We start from the raw sequence: 18,162 nt of genomic DNA, 5'->3' as shown, positions 1-18,162 counted from the left end.
CTGAATCCGGAGGGATTTGGGGGGGGGGTCTGAGCAACAGAAGGCAGGCAGACAGGCAGGCGTGAAGACGGCCCCAGCACAGCCCCTCGGTCCCTGGAAAGGCCCCGTCCCAAAGTCTGCTTATTGCTGGCGCCAGGGAGGCCAGGGAGGCGCCTGCTGCCCTCGCGGTTGTGGCCAGTCCACCTTCGCAGCCCCCGGAGGGGCGGTTGGCGCTTCCAGGACAGCTGGCATCACAGGCAAATATGGCAATATCGAACACCCGGAAGGGAGAAGCAGCTCTTGGACCAACGAGGAGGAGGAGGAGGAGGAGGAGGAGGAAGAGTCACCACCGCCATGAGGTTTCCTTCCCAGAGAAATGCGATGGCTGTTTGGTGCAAGGCTGCGAGATACTGTCGGTTTGAAATGGACCTTTTCACTTTGGAGCGGGACCTGCCAACGCAACGCCCGGAAGGGCCGTGTGAGCCGCTGGGCTGGAGCTGCCAAGACGCTGCCCCCCCCCCCCGGCCCCTTCCGCCTGCTGAGCCAGGAAGCCCCAAGGGGACCCGGGACGGCTCAGGCCCCGATTCACACGTGCCCTTGGCTCCCCTGCCCCCCAAAGAGGGGCCCCACCGTTAGAGGAGCCAGGTGGGGCGCCCCCCCCCCTCACCCGGCGTAGGACGCAGACTCACAGCTGCCGTGGGCTGCTAGACCCCCGCTTGCTCCACCCCGAAAGGAAGCTCCGGCTGCCTGTAGCTGAGCAGGACGTCGTTGACGCAGGTGGAGGGGTAGCAAGAGGCGTTGAGATGCTGGCTGCCCTCAGCCAAGCCGGGCTGCTCCTGACCGCCCAGGCGTTCCCCACCATCTGTGGGGGCAGAGGAAAGTGAAACCCCCTCCTGAGCCTCCCAGGCCGAGGGAGGACTGCCCTGCTGGGGCCACCAGCTGGAGGAGCCCCCTGCCCCGCAAGGACCGCCCCAGGGTCCCCCAGCGCTGCGTCTCTGGCACTCACCCCTCCTCTCTCCCTCGGGGAAGGGCTGGCTGCCCACCAGGGAGCTCTGGCTGAGAACGGCATCGGCCATCCGGGCAGAACTAAGTGCTTTCCCCGCCATGAGGCTCATGCCCAGCAGAGGGTCCAGTTGTACCTGCAGCAGCAGCAGCAAAGGGGGCTCTGAGAGGCTGGGGGGGGGCAGGTGGGTAAGAGGGGGGAACCCGCCCGTCCAGCCCCACCCACGGCCCAAGCAAAGGGCCAGGCCGTCCAACGCACGTAGGCATCGTCGCTGTTCTGGATGGTGTGGTGTCTCTGCAGGGGCCGGGATCTGGGGTGCACGCCAGGGATCATCCTCACAGGGTACGCCATCAGCCCCTCCGCGTCGCCCGTCTCCATGTGCCCAGGCGAGGTCCTCTCCTGGCCACCGGTGACCATGGCATCTGGATGGGCGAGGGTGCAAAAGGGGTCAGGAGCTGCCCAGAAGAGCCTGCCAGCCAGCCTGATCTTCTGCCCCTGCAGCCCAGCCCCGTCCGGCTCCACCGGGGGACAGCCAAGGCGAGGACTGGCCGGGCCCTTCTGGGCCCCCAAGGGACCCAAATCAGGACTCCTGGCCACTGAAGGTCAGCAAAGGGCGGGGGAGCCAAGGGGGGGGTTTCCCAGGGGCCGCCTGGCCTCTGCTGCTCCTCCTGGGGGAATCGCCTTCCCTTCATCCCAAATCCCTCCGCGGCCCCCTGCATCACGAGCAGTCAGGCCCCCTGCTTGTCAGAAGCCCTTGCCCCACTCCGGCCCCCACACCCCCTACCAGACTGACCTCCACACGGCTGCAGCAGCTCCTGGAACAGCCCCTCCCCTTACCTGCTGCTCTTCCAGGGCTCCCCACCCACCCCCGGCAGTGCTGGGATGCCAGGCCCTGAGAAGCAGCGCCCTCCTCCTGAAGTAAAAGCTGGGGCCGCCGAAATGCCAACCCTGCGGAGGAGGCCACCTCCCCCCCCCCCCCGCCAGCTGAGCAAGAGAGAGGGCCTTTCTGCCCACAAGCTGCCCCTGGAGACGGGAGGCGGCCTTACCTGGGCAGGGCACTTCGCTCCGACAGAAGGGGGAGACGGTCTGGGGCCGATACAGGTGGGCGCCCAGCTCCGGCTCTCCCTCGGCAGGCCCAAACAAAGAGTCCGAGTCCCCAGGCCCCCAATGCTCAAGAGGAGCAGCGTCTCGGGGCAGCCTTTGGCCTTGTGGCCTCCTGGGAAGGGGTCCCTGGCCCCCACGCACAAGCAGTCCGCCGCTTCCTCCTCCTCCTCCTCCATGCTCTCCGAGTGCAGCAGGGCCGAAGGGGGGGCGTATGCGCGGGGCGGCCCCGAGGCCTGCGAGAGGCAGTCCTGTCCCCTGATCTTCAAGAGGGGCTGGGGGCCGGCGTGGGGGTGGTAAGGGTCAGTGTTTTGGTAAGGCAAAGCCAGGGGAGGCCGGTCGGAGAGTTTCTGGGCCATGCTGGGGAGCCCCTGTCCCGCCTCCCCTTGGCTCATCTGCCGGAAGAGCTCCTGGAAGTCCTGCTGCTGCTGCTGGTGCTGCTGGTGCTGCTGGTGCTGTTGCCGCCGCTTGAGCAGCTGGGCCACCTCCGCCGGGGGCAGCCGCAGGTCCGGGTGGCCGGCCAGCGAGTGGCGGGGAGAAAGCAGCCCCTGCAGGATGGGGGGCACCTGCTGGCGCCGGCTGTAGTCTGGCGGGGTGGGGGACAGCAAGGCCTGGTGCAGGGCGGAGGCCGCGTAGTGCTGCTGCTGGCTGCTCTGGGGGAAGCCCGGGAACTGCTCCAGGAGGGGCACCTTCAGGGCAGGGGCCGCGGGGAAGCCGGCGGGGGCCGCGGGGCCGAAGCTGCTCGGAGAGACGCGGGACGGCTCAGGGAACAGCTGAGGGTGGAGGTGCGCCTGGGTGTAGCCTGCGGTGGACGGGTACCTGCAAAGAGGGAGGGGGAGCCCCCAGAGGGCCAGGTCAGGGGGTCGCCTGGATCGTTTCCCGGGCCAAGCGGGGGGTGGGGGTGTTCGTGGTCTGCAGAGCCCGGCCAGGAGTGCCCACCCTCCCTCGCCCTCAGCCAGCCGGCAGGGCCATACCTGTGGGGGGGCTCGGCGCTGTCGGCACTGAGCTGCTTGGACAGGGGCCGGTGTCCGTAGGTCAGGGAGGCCATCAGACTGGCACGATGGTGCATGTGCAGCGGACTGGCGCTGGGGGGCATGGGCAAGCCCCTCCCGCCCTGCAGAAGGCTGCTGCCCATGAGGTCTCCGGGCTCCTGCATCGGGACGGGCTGTCCCGGCTGCTGCATGCCCAGGCAGGACAAGGCCAGGTTAGGGGGCGGGGAGCGGTTCCCAGGCTGCTGGAAGAGGCTGCCGTGGGGAGGCGGAGGCGATGGCGTCCCCCCCTGAAACGGGGTCTGGGAGGCTGCACCTGCAAAGAGCAGAGCCCTCCTGATGAGCGAGTCCCTCCCCTCCCTTCCCCCCCCAAAAAAGCCCCTGGCCCTGCCTGGGCAGCAGAGAGAGGGGCCCTGTGGAGCAGCCCGACCCCTGCCCGGCAGCCAACACCTACTGTGGGTCTGGAGCAGGCTGCTGCTGACGGGTGGGGGGCTGCTGTCTTTCTGCTTGAAGAGATGATTGCTGGGGTGGGCTGGGGGTGGGCTGGAGGGCTGGATCTGTAATCTAGGGGCACAAAGAAAAGAGCCTGCAGGATCCCCTGGGTGAGCCTGTCCCTCCCTCCCTCCGGCTAGCCAGCTCTGGGCCTTCCCTACCCCAGCGGGGCCTGGCGCTCTGCCCCAAGTGGAACGCCTGAACCTAGGAGCAGAAGCCGTGCCCGGCTGGCACCGAACCCCTCTGGTTCAGCACAAGGAGCCCCAGCCGCTCCTCCAGGCCAAGAGACTCCCAGGAAGGGTCCAACCTCAGGGCCAGCACCCCGTCTTGTGGTACCCAATTCTAGTGTTTAAGCAATAAATTCAGGCCCAGGAAATGAAAGGCAGGGATTCCCCCCCAAACCCAAACTAGGAAAGTGAAAGCAAAAGTAGGGGCTGAGGCCTCCCCACAGAGGGCCCCGTGGCCAGAGGGAGGGGCCTTGGCCGCCTTCACACCCGCATTTCCACCTCTCCCCCAATCAGGGCCTGGAAGCCCCCAGAGTTTCCCCCTTCTAATCCTCGTCCCCCCCCCCCCAAGCGAAGGACAACAGCTCCGAGCTCAGCTTTATTTGGCATTTTTTTTGCTCTGCTCAGCAACTTCCCTGCCTGGTTCCTGCAGTCTCTTCCCCCTGAAAGGGACCCCAACTCCCCCTGGGCTTCCCCTCAGCTGAGAGAGAGTTCAGCCAGGAGCCCCTCCTGCTTCCTCCTCCTCTGCCTGTCCCAGGAGCCCCCCCTCCCCCCGTTTCCCTGCTGGAGGTGTGGGGAGAAGGGGCCTGAAGACCTCCCGGGGCCCCTGAAGGCAGGCAGGGCGGAGGCTGGGCTTACCTCTGGAGCTGGTGAGTGAGCAGCGCAGGCTGGTTTTCACTCGCCGCCTGCAAGGGTGTGGAAGGCTGTGGCGGACGGATGCAGTCCTGTGCAGGGGGGCAGGAGAGGAAGGACGGGGGGGGGGGGAATGTGGTGAGCAGCAGCCTCCCCCCCCCCCACTGAACGGAGGGCTGTTGGGCCACGGGCGGAAGAAGAGCCAGCCCTGCATCACAGCTGCCCTGGGGCTCAGCAGGCGGCCCGGATTCCTGCAGGGCAGCAGACTCTGAGGAGCCCAAAGGGAGCCCGAAAGGATGGGAGGTTCTGGCCCCTCCCGAGCCCCCTTCCCCCCACCTGGATGTGTTGATGAAGGATCTGGTGGTGCTGCTCCTGCTGGTACAGGAAGTGCTGCTGCTGCGTCTTCTCCAGGGTCCTCTCGTCCATGTGGCCCCCGTACATCTTCTGCAGCTGCTCACACTCCTGGAAAGGGCGCGGCTGAGGCTCAGCCCTGCCTGGCTGCGCAGAGCCAGAGAGGAGGGGGCAGCAGGCCTGGCCTCAAGGGGGCATCCCTGCCACTCCCCTCCCACCCTTCCCTGCAAGCCCCCTCGGAGCCCCCACCAGAGCAGGGAGCAGCTTCCTTGGCAGCCAGAGGTCCCAGCCGTACCCCTGCGCACCACCGAGCCCAGCGCTGGCAACTCTTCAGGGAAGGAGGAGGGAGCGCCCAACGCCCGGCCTCTGGGCCCTACGGAGGATTCTGGGCCCAACGGCCAGAGGAGCATCCAAGGGAAGGTGCCGCCCTCCAGCCTCCCTGCAGCCCATCCAGCCCGGCTGGCTCTCCCGCGCTCGGCCCTCTACCTGCTGGAGCTGCTTGATGCTGCTGTGGTTGCCCATCTTCTCCAGCTGCGCCTTGAAGGCCTGGATGCTGGCCGCCCCGTCCGAGAAACGGCGCACGGGGGAAAAGCGCTCCGTGGGGAGGTGCAGCGTGTTTGAGTCCTTGTAGATGTAGCTGGGGACACACAGAGGGAGGGGAGGGGGAGGTTAGGAGGAGCAGCTGGACCCCAGGGCCATTTCCCCAAATCCAGCCTGCCCCCTCCACTCCCCCCCCCCAAACAGAACAGGAGCCTCTTGGACAGAAGAATCCGATCGCTCCCCTTTGCTTGGCCAGAGCAACTAGTGGCAGCCAGAAGCAGCCCCTCCCCCTCCTCTGGACTCCAAGCCAGGTCTGGGGAGGGAGGGGGGGGCTCTGGCTTCAGGGCCTTTCCGGCCCCCTCCTGAGCCCCCAAGGACAGGGAGGAGAAGCGCTCCTGTGCCCCCTGCCCCAGATGCCATCTTCCCAAGAGAGGGGAAAAGCACCTGGCATTGTCAGCAGCTGCCCCTTCTCTCTGCTGATCCGGACCACAAGGATCCGCACCTTTGCCCAGCTGAAGCCCTTAGGTGAAGCCAGCCCTCAGCCCTCCCTTTGCAACCGAGGGAACCCTTGAGATGCCCCTGGCCGGGGGCTCCCTTTGAGGACTCCTGGGAAAGAGCAGCCCTGGCTGCCAGCTGCCCCCTTGGGCAGATGTCCAGGGCCAGCCCCATTCGGCCCCTGGCCTAGGCCTCCCGGAAGGGGTTCTCCTCCGGTGGCCCCGTGGGCGGCAGGAGGGAAGCGTGCTTGGCGCCGGCTTTGGGCTCCTTGCCTTGCAAGCCTTCCGGCCTTGGGCCCACCGTGGAGGAGGCCGTGTGGATCTGAGGGACAGGCATCATTTGGAGAGAAACACAAGACTGAAGAAGCTCTTGGATGGAGGAGGAGGAGGAGGGAGAAAGGAGGCAAAGCCCACCCAGGGTCCCCCCTCCGGTCACCTCCATGAGGTCAGAGGGGGGAGAGTGGCCTCAGGGGCAGCCAGCGCCTTCCCCAGGCCAGACCCCCCCCCATACCACCTCCAGGGCCCTGCAGGGAAGGAGGAGGAAGGAAGCGCCCCCCCCTCCCTTCGCCTCTCCTGGACCAGCAACCTCCACAGCAAGGGCCTCTCGGGGCAGAGATGTCTCCTGCCCACCCCTCACCCCCTTGGCAGGTTTGAAGCCTCTGGCCGTCTCTGCAAGTGCCTGGGAGCCTTGCATGCCAGAATGATGGCCTCCCCCCAAGCCCCCCCCTCCTGTTCTGCAGCAATGCAAGGGCTGGGGCTGGGGGGGGGGAAGGAGCTCCCACAAAGGCTTTCCAAGGGTCCTTCTGGGACCAGGCAGAGCGGAGGGAGGGAGGGAGGGGGGAGACAGAGCAGCTCCAGCCAGCAGCCCAGCTGAGTCACCGAAGGGGCGGACTCTGATCTCTGCCCTTTGGTTGGGCTTCCAGCGTGGCAGCCGTGTGGCCCCAGCCGGCTCAGAGTCCACCTGCCCCTCCGGTGACATCATGCTCTGCCCGGGGAGACCCCCAGCTCCCCTCCAGGCGAGGGGGAGGGGCTCAGCGGGGCCAATGAAGAGGAGTGGGAGGGAGGGAGCAGAGCCCCTCCTGCTGGCCTTCCCAGGGAGCGAAAGGAGCCTCCCACTCTCTCCGGCAACAACCTCCCAGGCCGAGGAGAAGTCCAACGGTCAGCGCTGCTCCCTCCCTCCCCCCCCCCCGAATCTCAGCCTGGAGGGACTGCAGGCCTCTTGGCTGCTCCAGGGCCGATCCCCCGGGGGAGCTGTTGACGCGGGCAACGTCCAGAGGGGGAGGCAGCCTCTGTGTCAGCACAAACACAGGCGGCTGGGAGCTCCGGCCACGTCCCTCCGCCCGGATCACAAATCAGTCTATCCAGCTGCTGATGCTGATGCTGAGGCGGCGGTTTCCCAGCTCCACCCTGGAGCCACCGAGTCAGGGAGAGCTGGCAAGGGGCCACTCACTTATCCAGCTGCCCACCAAGCCGCCTTCCGGGGGGCTGGCAAAGCCCCCGCCTCTGCTGTGCGGCGGGGCTGGGAGCCCACGGGGGCAGGGGACTCGAGGGGCCACCGGCAAGCGGAGAGCGGCAGGCATCTGGGCCAACGGCAGAAGCTTCCGCCCTCCTCGGAGGGGAGCTTCCCAGGTGTCCGGTGCCGCTACTCACCGGTGCTGCTCAGGTGCCAGGTGTGCGGCCCGCGAGCGGAAGGGCTGCTGTCCGAGCTGCCTCTGCAAGTCGGGCGGGATTTCCGCGGTGGGGTTGGTCATGGCCAGAGTGTGCCTTTTGGACCTATTGGCCAAGTATCTGCAAGGAGCAGCGGAGATGAGCCTCTGGAGGACAGGAGGGCCGGGACCTCCGGCGGACAGGGGGAAGGCGGCAGCGCCAGCAGCAGCAGCAGCAGCAGCAGCAGACGGGGAGGGGGCAGCCTCTTGCCCCCCTCTCTAGGGCCTTGCGCGAGGGAGGGGGCGCAGAGAGGCAGAGAGAGAGAGAGAGCGGGAGGCCAGCCATTCCTGGCACAGCCCCACTCCGGAGCAAGCGGAAGGGCCGGAGAATTAAGCCAAGCAGGTGGAGATGCGAGGAGGCTCACCCAGGAGGAAAGGAGGAAGGAGGAAGGCAAGGGAAGCTAGCTCAGCACCTGCGCTGGGCCCCCAGCGGAAGGGCAAGGCTGGCAGGAGACCCTCTCTAAGGTGGCCCCCATCAGCAGAGTCCAGGGTTGGGGTTGCAGGCCGCCCAGGCAGCCCGTCCAGTGCAGAGCGGGAAGGAAGGAAGGAAAACCCGCCGCCTTGTCCTTCCGGGTGGGGCTGCCTTGGGAGCACCTGGCCCACACCTGAGGATGCAGGTGGGGCCGGGCTGAAAGGAGGCCGCTGGATAGCCACGGCCAGGCTTCACCTCCCCGGGAGGCCAACCGAGGACCCCTAAGGAACCAGGAAAGGCTGGGCCTGCCCAGACTGGCTTTCCCCATTCACTGGCCCTGGCGGGAGGCCTTCCTCCCGCCAATCACCAGCTGCAGCCATGAGGAGCGCAGCTTCCCTCGTCCACACCGCCATGCACACGCACGCACGCACGCATCCAGATGGTCCAGGGAGGAGCAGAGAGGAGGGCAGCCCAGCCCCATCCGTGTTGGGGGGTGAAGAGGGCCTGCTTGCTCTGTTCTGAGCCTCTGGGGAGCAGCCGTGTCCAGCAGGAGGGCCCGCCCTGAGCCGCCTCTCTAGCCCTTCAGCTTCAGCCACCTGGCCTGGGACCATGACGGACAAGAGAACCGGAGAAGAAGGAGCCAAGGGGTCAACCTCAGCTGAGCGAGAGAGGGAAGGCGCAGGGCTCAGGGCAGAGCCAGGGCCGGCAGGAGGAAGGAGGCAAGATCCCTTCGCCGCCTTGTCACTTAGGATGGGGGCCACCAACTTGCTCAGCCAGCAGGCGCCATCGAGAATTCTCCTTTCCGCTTTTAAAATTGCCTTGCAAGTTCTCTGGGCAATTTTAAAAAGGAAGCCGAGGGGACCTCTGCAAAGGGGGGGAGGGGGGGGAACACCCCGGGAGCAGCTCTAGGAAAGCCCTGGGAGGGGGGGGGGAGCAGCTCCAGGTCGCCTTCCCCCTCCAAAAGGAAGAGGTGGGAAAGACCCTTCTCTGCTCTGCTCCCTCTCTGAGGCCGGGCAGACTGTCAGGCGGCCTCCCCGGAAGGAGCTTCCCCTCCTCTGCCCCCCAGGCAGCCTCTGGGGCCGATGGCCGTAGGGTGGCCCCTGAAAGGGTCTTCCGTGCTCTTCCCGACCTCCCTTCCAAAGGAGCTTCTGTCCTGAGCCAGATGTGCCGAGGGGCCTGGGGCCAGGACGCTCTGATCGCAAGGGAGGCTCGGCAGAAGAGCCGGGGCTGCAGGGGCCCCCGAAGGCTTTTCCAGGGGGCCATTTCACCAGGCGCTTGTGCTCTACGAGGCTGGTGAGCCCTTCAAAGGCTGCCAGGCCCCTGGGGGACTCCCGGTCTCCTCCTTTGAGTTCTGGAGTGGCTCGTCTCACGCGGAGGCTCCAAGAGCCCGACCTCTGGGAAGGGGCAGCCGAGACCCCTGCCGGCCTTTCCCAGCGCAGAAGCTACAAGACGGGTGTTGGAAGGAGAGACAAACCGCTTCGGCTGGAGGAAAGGAAGCCGCTGGGCAGTAGCCGGGCAAATGCCAGGTGCCTCCCCCGGAGCGATATACTTACGGAAGGCCACCCCTGCCCTCCGGCCAGTGCAAAGAGGTTAGTGAGAGAAAGGAGCAGAAGCCCTCAGCTCCCAGGGAAGCAAAAGCAAGCGGAAGCCCCGGGGGGGCAGGTGGGGGCGTTACCTCTGCACGGCCTCCTGGTCTGGCTCCCCATCCGAGCCCTCCTCGTCCACGGGGGTCACAGCAGGCACTGCCTGGAGGGAGACAAGACCACCGGTTGCGCTCGGCCAACAGCTTCTCCAACAGTCCCCAAGGAGGGGGAGGTTGAAGAGGAGGAAGAGGAGGAGAGGGAAGAGGGGGAGGAGGAGGAGGAAGAGGAAGAGGAGGAGGAAGGGGAGGAGGAAGAGGAGGAGGGGGAGGAGGAGGAGGGACGAGGCAGAACAAGCGGCCAATCCCACCAGGGAGCTTCACTGCCGAGGGTTCAGGAAACCGGACGGCAACACCAGGGCCCCCCAGAGCCCCCCCTCAGGACCCAGACGGGGTGAGCAGGGAGGGAAGCCAGTCCAGAGACCTCCTCTGTCCTGTCACCCGACAGAAGGAAGACACCCCCTGTGCAGAGGGGTCCCTAAGGAAGTGGGGGGCTTACGGGCGTCATGGTTACGAGGGGAGACGGGCCCCGGGGACGCTTCAGGAGCTGCTGGGCGTGTAGCTGGATGTTGGCTCCCCCGTCGGAGGCCCTGCGCCCCAGCGGCCCCATCCCGTTCAGCAGCTGCAGCGTTGGCGGCTGCAGCAAAGACTGTTCCTGCAACGGAGCTTTCTCTCACTGCCCCCGCAAAGGCTGGGCAGGCCCGCTCTGTGCCCCCCCCTCGCCCAGCAGCCGTGGCAGCTGCCAGCTGAGGCAGCCGCGGGAGGGAAGCTACCTTGTACTCCAACTGGCCGCTCGGCTGCAGGTGCTGCATGGGGAGCATGTTGGCTGCCATGTTGACGTTAGGGGCCACCTGCAGGAAGGGGCCCTGGGGGGCCATTCGCGGGAAGCCGGGGAGCAGCTTCTGCAGGTCCTCCATCACCTCAGTGCTGCCCAAAGGAAGAGGGACGCTGAGCCTTTGGGCCCCACGGCTGCTGGGGGGGGGGCTGAGAAGCACCCCCCCTCGCAGACCCACTTGTTCCTCAGAAGGGACTGAAGTGGGGAGGGGGGGAGGGGTCAGCGGAGCTCACCGAGGATCAGCCACCCCGACGGTGTGTCTCCGCATGGAGAGGTAGCGGACCAGGGCTTCGGGAGACGGCTCTTCGCCTTCGTCGCTGTCCAGGTTCATGGTGCCATCCGTCTGCAAGAGGAAGAGCCGCAGAGGAGGAATGCAGGAGCCCCGGAAGAGAAAGGGGGCCCCCCAGGAGGATCCCTGGAAGGGGGGGGGGCTTACCTCCACTATCTGGTTGTCTGGGTTGATGAGCTGCACTTGTGGGACGCTGAGGCTCACTGGGGTGCCAGCAGCTTCCGCCTGTAAAGCAGACCCCCCCACAACTGCTGAATGCCCTGGATGATGAGGGGCCCCCCTCGCTCTGCCACCAAGAGCAGCCTTGCCCCAGGTTCCACATCTCCCCCTCCCCAAACGAGGTCCTCCGTCCCATAAGCCCCTCCAGCTGGGGGAGGGGAAAGGAATTCCCACAGGGAACCCTTCAAAGGGAGACCCCTCCATCCTGGCGCCCACCTTGCCTTCAGTAGCTGGGCCAGACAGGAGCCCTGCCCACCCCAGAGCTGGCAGGTACTCAGGCGGAGGGCAGGCAGGAGGCCCACGGAACCAGGCACGGCCGTCTGCCAGGCCAGAGCAAGAGAGCCATTCCCGGGTCACCGGGAGCTCCTGGGCAAAAGCCCCCAAGGGGCTGTGAGGCCGGGGCCGGGGAGCTGCCCAAGGCTGACCTGGAGACTGGCAGGCGCTGGGAAGGCCGGAGTCCGGGGGAGGCTGGGCAGGCCCGAAGTGCGCAGGGTCTTGTGCCTCTTCTGGCGGTCACAGAGGAGGCTGTAGATGGCACTGTAGTGGTCGTAGGCCTCGGTCCTCAGCGACTGGGGGGGCACAGAAGCCACCGGTCACCCTTCCCTGCCCCCAGAGCCCGCCCAGAGGTCCCCCGGGGGCCAGTGGCCTGGGTACCTGCAGGGTGCGCTCCTTATCCAGCCCCATCTCCGCCATGGCCAGCAGCACCTCCTCGTTCAGGGGCTCCAGCAGCCGCTCGGCTTTCAGCTGCTGACACTCGGCTATTAACTGGGAAGCAGAGAACTTTCTCAGGGCTGGAACCTCCTCAGTGGGAGGCGTCCCCCTCTCCCCCCCCCCAGGAAACTTCCCAGCCCCAAAGGGAGACCCAGCATGGAGCTGAGAGCTGAGAAAGCGGCCCCAGGGAGCCCACTGGCAGGAAGAAGCCCCTTCCCTCGCCCTCCCCCCTTGTGGGGAGCCTGCGGATGCGCCCCTGGCCCCGCCTTTGCCGAGCCCCCTTTACGGCTGGCCCGGTCGCCCAGCCCTCCCTGCCGGCTTTCCTGCCCAGAGGCCCTGCGGAGGCCAGTCAAACGGAGGCACTCACTGTGCTGAAGTCGGGGTCTGCTTCCCCCAGCTTCATCCACTTGTGCTTGCAGATCTGCTCCATGGAGAGCCGCCTGCTCGGCTCCAGCACCAGCATGTGGCGGATCAAATGCTCACACTCTGCAAGAGAGCGGCCAGATGGCAGCGGAGGACAGGCGCCACGAGGGCCCTGCGTCCCCAGAGGGTCCCTCCTCCTCCTCTGCCCTCCATGCGATCCTCACAACATGACTTGGTCCACACCTCGCTCTCCCCCTGCAGAGGGCAGCCCGTTTTCGGCCACAAGCGTCTGGGGCCCCCACTGCCTCATCCAGCAGACACACGGAAGCAGAAGCCCAGGCAGCCCCATCCAAGCCCCCCCCCCCCCACAGCTCCGTACCTGTTGACATGAAGAAGGGGATGCGGAACTTCCCGCTCAGGACCCTCGCCCGCAGGTTCTGCAGCGTGCTGCCATCGAAGGGCAGGGCCCCACACACCAGCACATAGAGCACCACCCCCAGGCTCTGCAAGAGAAGGGGCCCTGAGTGCCCTCGGTGGGGCAGGCGGGAGGGAGCCTGGCAGGGGAAGGCCAGGGAGACCCTCCCCCAAAAGGCCAAGGCCAAGGTTGCAGCTCTGAAGGCTGCCTTGCGGAGGAAGAGGAGGCCTCGGCCACCTACCCAGATGTCCACTTTGGGCCCATCGTACTCCTTCCCTTCAAAGAGCTCAGGGGCGGCATAAGGGGGGCTTCCGCACCAGGTCTTCAGCAGCTGACCAGGAGTGAAGATGTTACTGAATCCGAAATCTGGAGGAGGAGGAGGAGGAGGAGGAGAAGGAAGGCCGGTGATTTCCCACCAGGCAGCCTGTTGCCTCACGTCCTGCAGAGCCGCCATCTGGCAAGAAACGGGGCTCCTGCGTGTCCCCCGGATTCCACGCAACCCTCCAGCAGAGCCCTTGAGGTCCCTCTCCTGACAGGAGCTGCTGATCCGGGCCCCACCGTCCCTCGGCCTCTGCTGAACTGAACTGGCCAGCGTAATACCGCTGAGTCTGCGGATCCTTCTAGGTCTCCCCTCTTCCTGCTGCAGCCAGGCTCAAGGATTAGGTGCCCCCGGAAGTGCAGCCATTCCATGCAACTCCCCCCCCCCCCGCCCGGCTGTCTCTATTGCGAGGACCGTCCAGCAGCCCCCCTCCTCCCTTTCTGAACTCTCTTTGCCTGCCAGTCCACGAAGCCCCCCCCCCTTTTGCCAGGAAATCTTTTGAAAGCCGGAGTTACAAAGGGTCACCTGCTATTTTGATGTTCAGATTTGCATCCAGAAGCAAATTCTCGGCCTTCAGGTCTCTGTGGACAATATGGTGGCAGTGGCAGAAGTGGACGGCTGCTACTATCTGCTTAAACTTCTTCCGAGCCTCTTTCTCCGCCATCCGTCCGTGAGCCACCAGGTGATCTGAAGGAGAGGGGGGGCGGGGAGGGGGGTGTGAAGCTGGTTAGGTGTCTATTCTGGGCGAATGATGGGACATGGGGAGGGGCCTGTTGGGGGGGGAATGGATGGGGCCACCTGTGGAAGGAGGCGCGGTGGGACGGCCAGCTAAAACTGCTGGTGGGGTAAAGGTTCAGCACTTTTCCTCCCAAATCACCCCCCCAGCCTCCCCCCCCCCCAGTGAAAAGAGCCCCTGGCCTTCCTGGCTGGGACCAAAACGAGCTGAACCTTCATATGGGGGATGCGGGGGGGGGGGGGAGAGACACGCATGCAAAGCCCCCCCTTCTGCATCTGAGCCTCTTTCTCCGGACGCAGGGGGAGGGATTCTGCTAACAAAGCAGCCTACAATCCTCCGGCCTGCCAGGCTCCCCCAGAGAGGCTGCTTTGGAGAGCAATCAGGCCTCTGCCCAGGCCGAGAGGCCCCCACGTCTCCTACACCCAGCACCACAGCCCCCTTTCCCTCCCAGAAGCCCTTCCAGAGGGAGAAGCCAACAAGCAACAGCCTCCTGGGCAATTCCTGGATCCCCACCCCCAGTCCGGCCCCAGAGCAGAGCTGCGCCACTGAAAGGGCTCCCCCCACCCCACCCCCTCTGGCCCTTGCTCCTCCCATAACCAGGACTTCTCTGGCGTGGCAGAGCAGGCTGAGGGGAGAGGGGAGCTGGGCAAAGCATGGCAAGCGAGGAAGGGCATCCTCCACCTTGGAGGGAAGAAGGGGGGCTGGGAGGGTAGCATGCAGGCAGCTTGCACAGCGCCTCCTGAGAGACTCCTGCCAAGAGGTGAGTGTGATGCCAGATGAGAAGGGTTGAAAGGCACAGGGAGTAACCACAGCAAACGTGTCTGATTATAATATATTTTAATTATATTTAAACTTTTAGCTTTTGCTCTGGCCCTGCCTGCTTTTTGGAATGCAGGGCAGTAACATGGGAAGGCCAAGGAAGAGGGGTAGGGGGGGCTTGGGGTCAGATAGATCTAGGGTGGGGTCTCCTCCTTTATCAGCCGAAGTCACCTGGGCTCTTCCGCAGCCACTGAAACCTTCTCCTATCAAAAATAAACCTGCCCAAGAAAGGAACCGGCCTGGACGGCCCTGTCCCTGCGGCTGACCTGGCTGGCCAGGTGGTTTCCGGTGCTGTGGGAAACTCCACAGGGCAGCCCGGCGGGTGTGCTTGGGTCGCCCAGGGAGGATCCTAGCTCCGCTGGCAGCCGTCCTGCCCCAAAGGCCGGCATCTTCCCTGGGGCTGCCCCTTCCCCTTTTGGGAACTTTGTGACCCCCTGAGAGCCCTCCGCCCTCTCCCTCTTCTCCCCTCCAAGGGTGCCAGAGCAATTCTGCAGCAGTGGACGCTTCCAGGGCCAAAGAGCCCGAAGCCCAGCAGCTGTTTCATTTACTGACCAAGATTCTTTTGGTCGAATGAGGCAAACGAGGCACTTACCAAATATCTCCCCTCCGCTTGCGTACTCCGTGACCAGGTAGATCATTCTCTCCGTCTCCATGACCTGCACAGGGGCAGAGAACAGGCTCAGAACAAAACACCCTCCGCCAATCTGGCCTCTTCTGGGAGGGGGGGGTCCCCATGGGAGAAGCGCCAAAGGCGCCACAGACAGGGACCTCTATGGTCATCTTCTACACCCGGCTGCTTGGCATTCAACCAACGTCTTTTACTCTGAAATCCTTGCATTTGTTTGAATCAGCCAGGGGCCTATTGGGGGGGGGGCAGAGGAAGCACCCCCCAATGACACGCAGAGGCTCCCTTTGGATCGAGAGGAGCCCGAAGGTTGGGGGCCCCTCCTGCCCCCCCCAAAGCCTTTGCCAACGCGTTGCCTGTCCCCGTCTGAGTTTCTCAGCCGCCAGACCTGATACAATCTGATGATATGAGGGTGGCACAGCATCTTCATGATCTGCACTTCCCGAAAAATCTTCTTGAGGTTCTCTTCGTCCAGCTGAGTCTTGTCAATGATCTTTATGGCCACCTGGAAGGGGAAACAAGGGAGCAGTTATTATTAAACCCAGAATGGGCAGGTGGGGGCAGAAGGACGGCTGCTCCTCGCAGTCTGGTATATTCTGAGCGCTTACAGCTACTAGAGAGCAGGAAAAAAGACTGGTCCATTGGACAATTTATTTCCAACTCTGAATAACTGGCCAATAATAGGTGATGCCTCGCAGGAATGACAGAGATGCCAGCGACTTTCTCTAAACTGTGCTCTGAATAGTGGCTTCCCATGAATCTACTAATTGGAGGAGGAAGATTGTGGAAATGGGTTGCACTCATCCTGAACTACTCCAAGTGGCCCAAAAGAGGAAAGCCCCCTTCGGTGGGGATGCAGAAATCAGAGCAGGTGCTTGGGCGGAGGGAGAAGAGCAAATGGACTCTGCAAATGCCCCAGAAACTCTGGAAGGGAACAGAGACCTCCAAAGGAAGCTTTTCCCCGCTCAGGCGCCTCCTTCCTCATCCGGAGCACTCAGAGGACCAGAGTGGCCTGGCCAAGGGTTCCATCTTGTGGAGCTGCTTTCAACTGCAGGAAATCCAGGCCGCCCTCGGTTTAGAAAGGGGGACGCCAGGAGGAGGCCTTTGCTCTGGGTCAGCTGAAGAGTTCCAGGTCAGGCTTCCCTCCGGTCTCTGTCTCTGCCTTCGGCCTTGCCCCCCCCCTTCCAAGACTGGCCCCTTGGTCCCCCGATTGTCCATTTTGTGCCCAGGAGGCCTCCGAGCTTGTGCAAAAACGTATTTCCCCAAAGTGAGCGTGTGCGACACAACGGCCAAAACAAAGTCAACCTAAAATCTAACCACGTCCAACTGTGCAAAGCTGCCAAACCTTCAGTGATCAAATAATGTAATAAACATAATCCGCACTCGTCACACGGAGCAGCCTCCGGGCTGTTCCCTGAAGCAGGAGCCAGCAGGAGCAGCCTTGGTACCAAGCAGGACGGTCCGTCTTGCCAGCCGCGGGATAACCTGCCTCTCAAGGAATGTGGCTCCTGGATCACTCAGCAGGAGGTGCCAACGGAGCCGGAGCCCAGGGCAGCTCCTGAGCACTGGCACAGGGGGAAGCCGAAATGCCACGCAGGAGCCCCACCTGCCCGAGCAGCAGGAGCCTCCTCAGGAGCCCCGTGTCCAAAAGCAGCCCAGGACTCCTGAGAAAGGGCCCTGCTGACCTGCACCCAAAGGGCAGGGGAGGACAAGGCGAGGGGCCTGGGGCTGGGGCTGGCCTGGTTATAGCCCTGGGAGGGAGCTCATGAAGGGGAAAGGATCAGCCGCTTCTGCCAAATCTTGGGCTAATCCTCGGAGACTGGCACGTTATATGCCAAGTGGTGTCAATCTGGATTTGCCAGGAGGAGGACTGACTAACCGCCGGTATCACGGAAGGCTCCCTGGGGTCTCCTCTGGGTTCTGCTAGGCATCAAACATGGACTCCAGGCTCTTTGGGCCTCCCGTCCTTGTAAAGCAAGGCCAGTTTGTCCCAGCCCCACGCTCTCCCTCCAACCCCCGATGCCCCCCTTGCCCATCCCGAAGGAGGTGGCCTGGTGGCCGAAAGGACTTGGGGGCATAACTGCTAGGTGCCTCCCCATCTGGGAGTCCCGGCCCCTGGCTCTGGTGCTTCCTCCGTTGCCAACCATTAGAATTAGAATTAGAATTAGAATTGATTTTATTTGTAGGCCGCCCTTTTCCCTGAGGGGACTCAGGGCGGCTCACAGAAAACCAGGGAGGGGGGAATACAACACTAAGACGACAACACATAATAAAATAATAAGCAACATGCATACAACATTCGGGCGGGGTAATGGTCCTTATCCCCAGGCCTGACGGGCGAGCCAGTTCTTCAAGGCTGTGCGGAAGGCCTGGACGGTGGAGAGGGTACGAATCTCTACGGGGAGCTCGTTCCAAAGGGTCGGGGCCGCTGCTGAGAAGGCCCTCCTCCTTGTAGTTGCCAGCCGACACTGGCTGGCCGATGGAGTACGGAGGAGGCCTAACCTATGAGATCTTATAGGTCGTAGGGAGGTAATTGGCAGAAGGCGGTCTCTCAAGTATCCAGATCCACTGCCATGTAGGGCTTTATGGGTGATCAGTAGCACCTTGAAGCGCATCCGGAGATCGACAGGTAGCCAGCGCAGCTCGCGGAGGATAGGTGTAATGCGGGTGAATCGGGGTGCACCCGCGATCACTCGCGCGGCTGCGTTCTGCACTAGCTGAAGTCGCCGGATGCACCTCAAGGGCAGCCCCATGTAGAGCACGTTGCAGTATTCCAGCCTAGAAATCACGAGGGCCCGAGTGACTGTTGTGAGGGCCTCCCGGTTCAGGTAGGGTCGCAACTGGCGCACCAGGCGTACCTGGGCGAATGCCCCCCTGGTCACAGCCGCTATATGATGGTCGAATGACAGCTGTGGATCCAGGAGGACTCCCAAGTTGCGAACCCTCTCTGAGGGGTGTAAAATTTGACCCCCCAGCCTGAGTGTTGGATTAGTAGCCAAATTTTTGGGAGGGAAACACAACAGCCACTCGGTCTTTTCTGGGTTGAGCACAAGCTTGTTAATCCTCATCCAGTCCATGACGGCTTCAAGCCCCCGGTCCATTACGTCAACCGCTTCATTGATTTGGCACGGGGCGGACAGATACAATTGAGTATCGTCCGCGTATTGATGGTATCTAATCCCGTGCCTACGGATGATCTCTCCCAGCGGTTTCATGTAAATGTTAAATAGTAGGGGGGATAAGACCGAACCCTGCGGCACCCCATATT

At 64.0% G+C, this 18,162-nt stretch overlaps 1 protein-coding gene across 1 annotated transcript in view; it reads right to left on the bottom strand.

Annotated features, from left to right (window-relative positions):
* Positions 1-120: 120 nt before the first annotated feature.
* The window catches only part of SIK3 (SIK family kinase 3), a 44,631-nt gene continuing 26,589 nt past the window's right edge, over positions 121-18,162 (bottom strand). Inside the window, 25 exon segments of the mRNA XM_087706470.1 lie at positions 121-429; positions 669-841; positions 986-1,118; positions 1,241-1,404; positions 2,029-2,148; positions 2,151-2,902; positions 3,058-3,388; positions 3,527-3,636; positions 4,428-4,513; positions 4,758-4,883; positions 5,259-5,409; positions 7,457-7,594; positions 9,600-9,670; positions 10,063-10,218; positions 10,337-10,490; positions 10,632-10,741; positions 10,835-10,912; positions 11,332-11,475; positions 11,561-11,671; positions 11,985-12,103; positions 12,360-12,483; positions 12,637-12,761; positions 13,240-13,401; positions 14,862-14,925; positions 15,283-15,399. Of these exon segments, the coding sequence (XP_087562596.1) occupies positions 684-841; positions 986-1,118; positions 1,241-1,404; positions 2,029-2,148; positions 2,151-2,902; positions 3,058-3,388; positions 3,527-3,636; positions 4,428-4,513; positions 4,758-4,883; positions 5,259-5,409; positions 7,457-7,594; positions 9,600-9,670; positions 10,063-10,218; positions 10,337-10,490; positions 10,632-10,741; positions 10,835-10,912; positions 11,332-11,475; positions 11,561-11,671; positions 11,985-12,103; positions 12,360-12,483; positions 12,637-12,761; positions 13,240-13,401; positions 14,862-14,925; positions 15,283-15,399 (3,804 nt within the window). The 3' untranslated portion in view covers positions 121-429; positions 669-683.

This window comes from Thamnophis sirtalis, unplaced genomic scaffold, assembly GCF_051295495.1.
Source record: "Thamnophis sirtalis isolate CommonGarterSnake01/CBP01778 unplaced genomic scaffold, rThaSir2_p1.2 scaffold_2, whole genome shotgun sequence".
NCBI classification, from domain to species: domain Eukaryota; kingdom Metazoa; phylum Chordata; class Lepidosauria; order Squamata; family Natricidae; genus Thamnophis; species Thamnophis sirtalis.
Note: the sequence above shows the minus strand (reverse complement) of the source record. Positions and strands in the feature narration are given on the sequence as shown.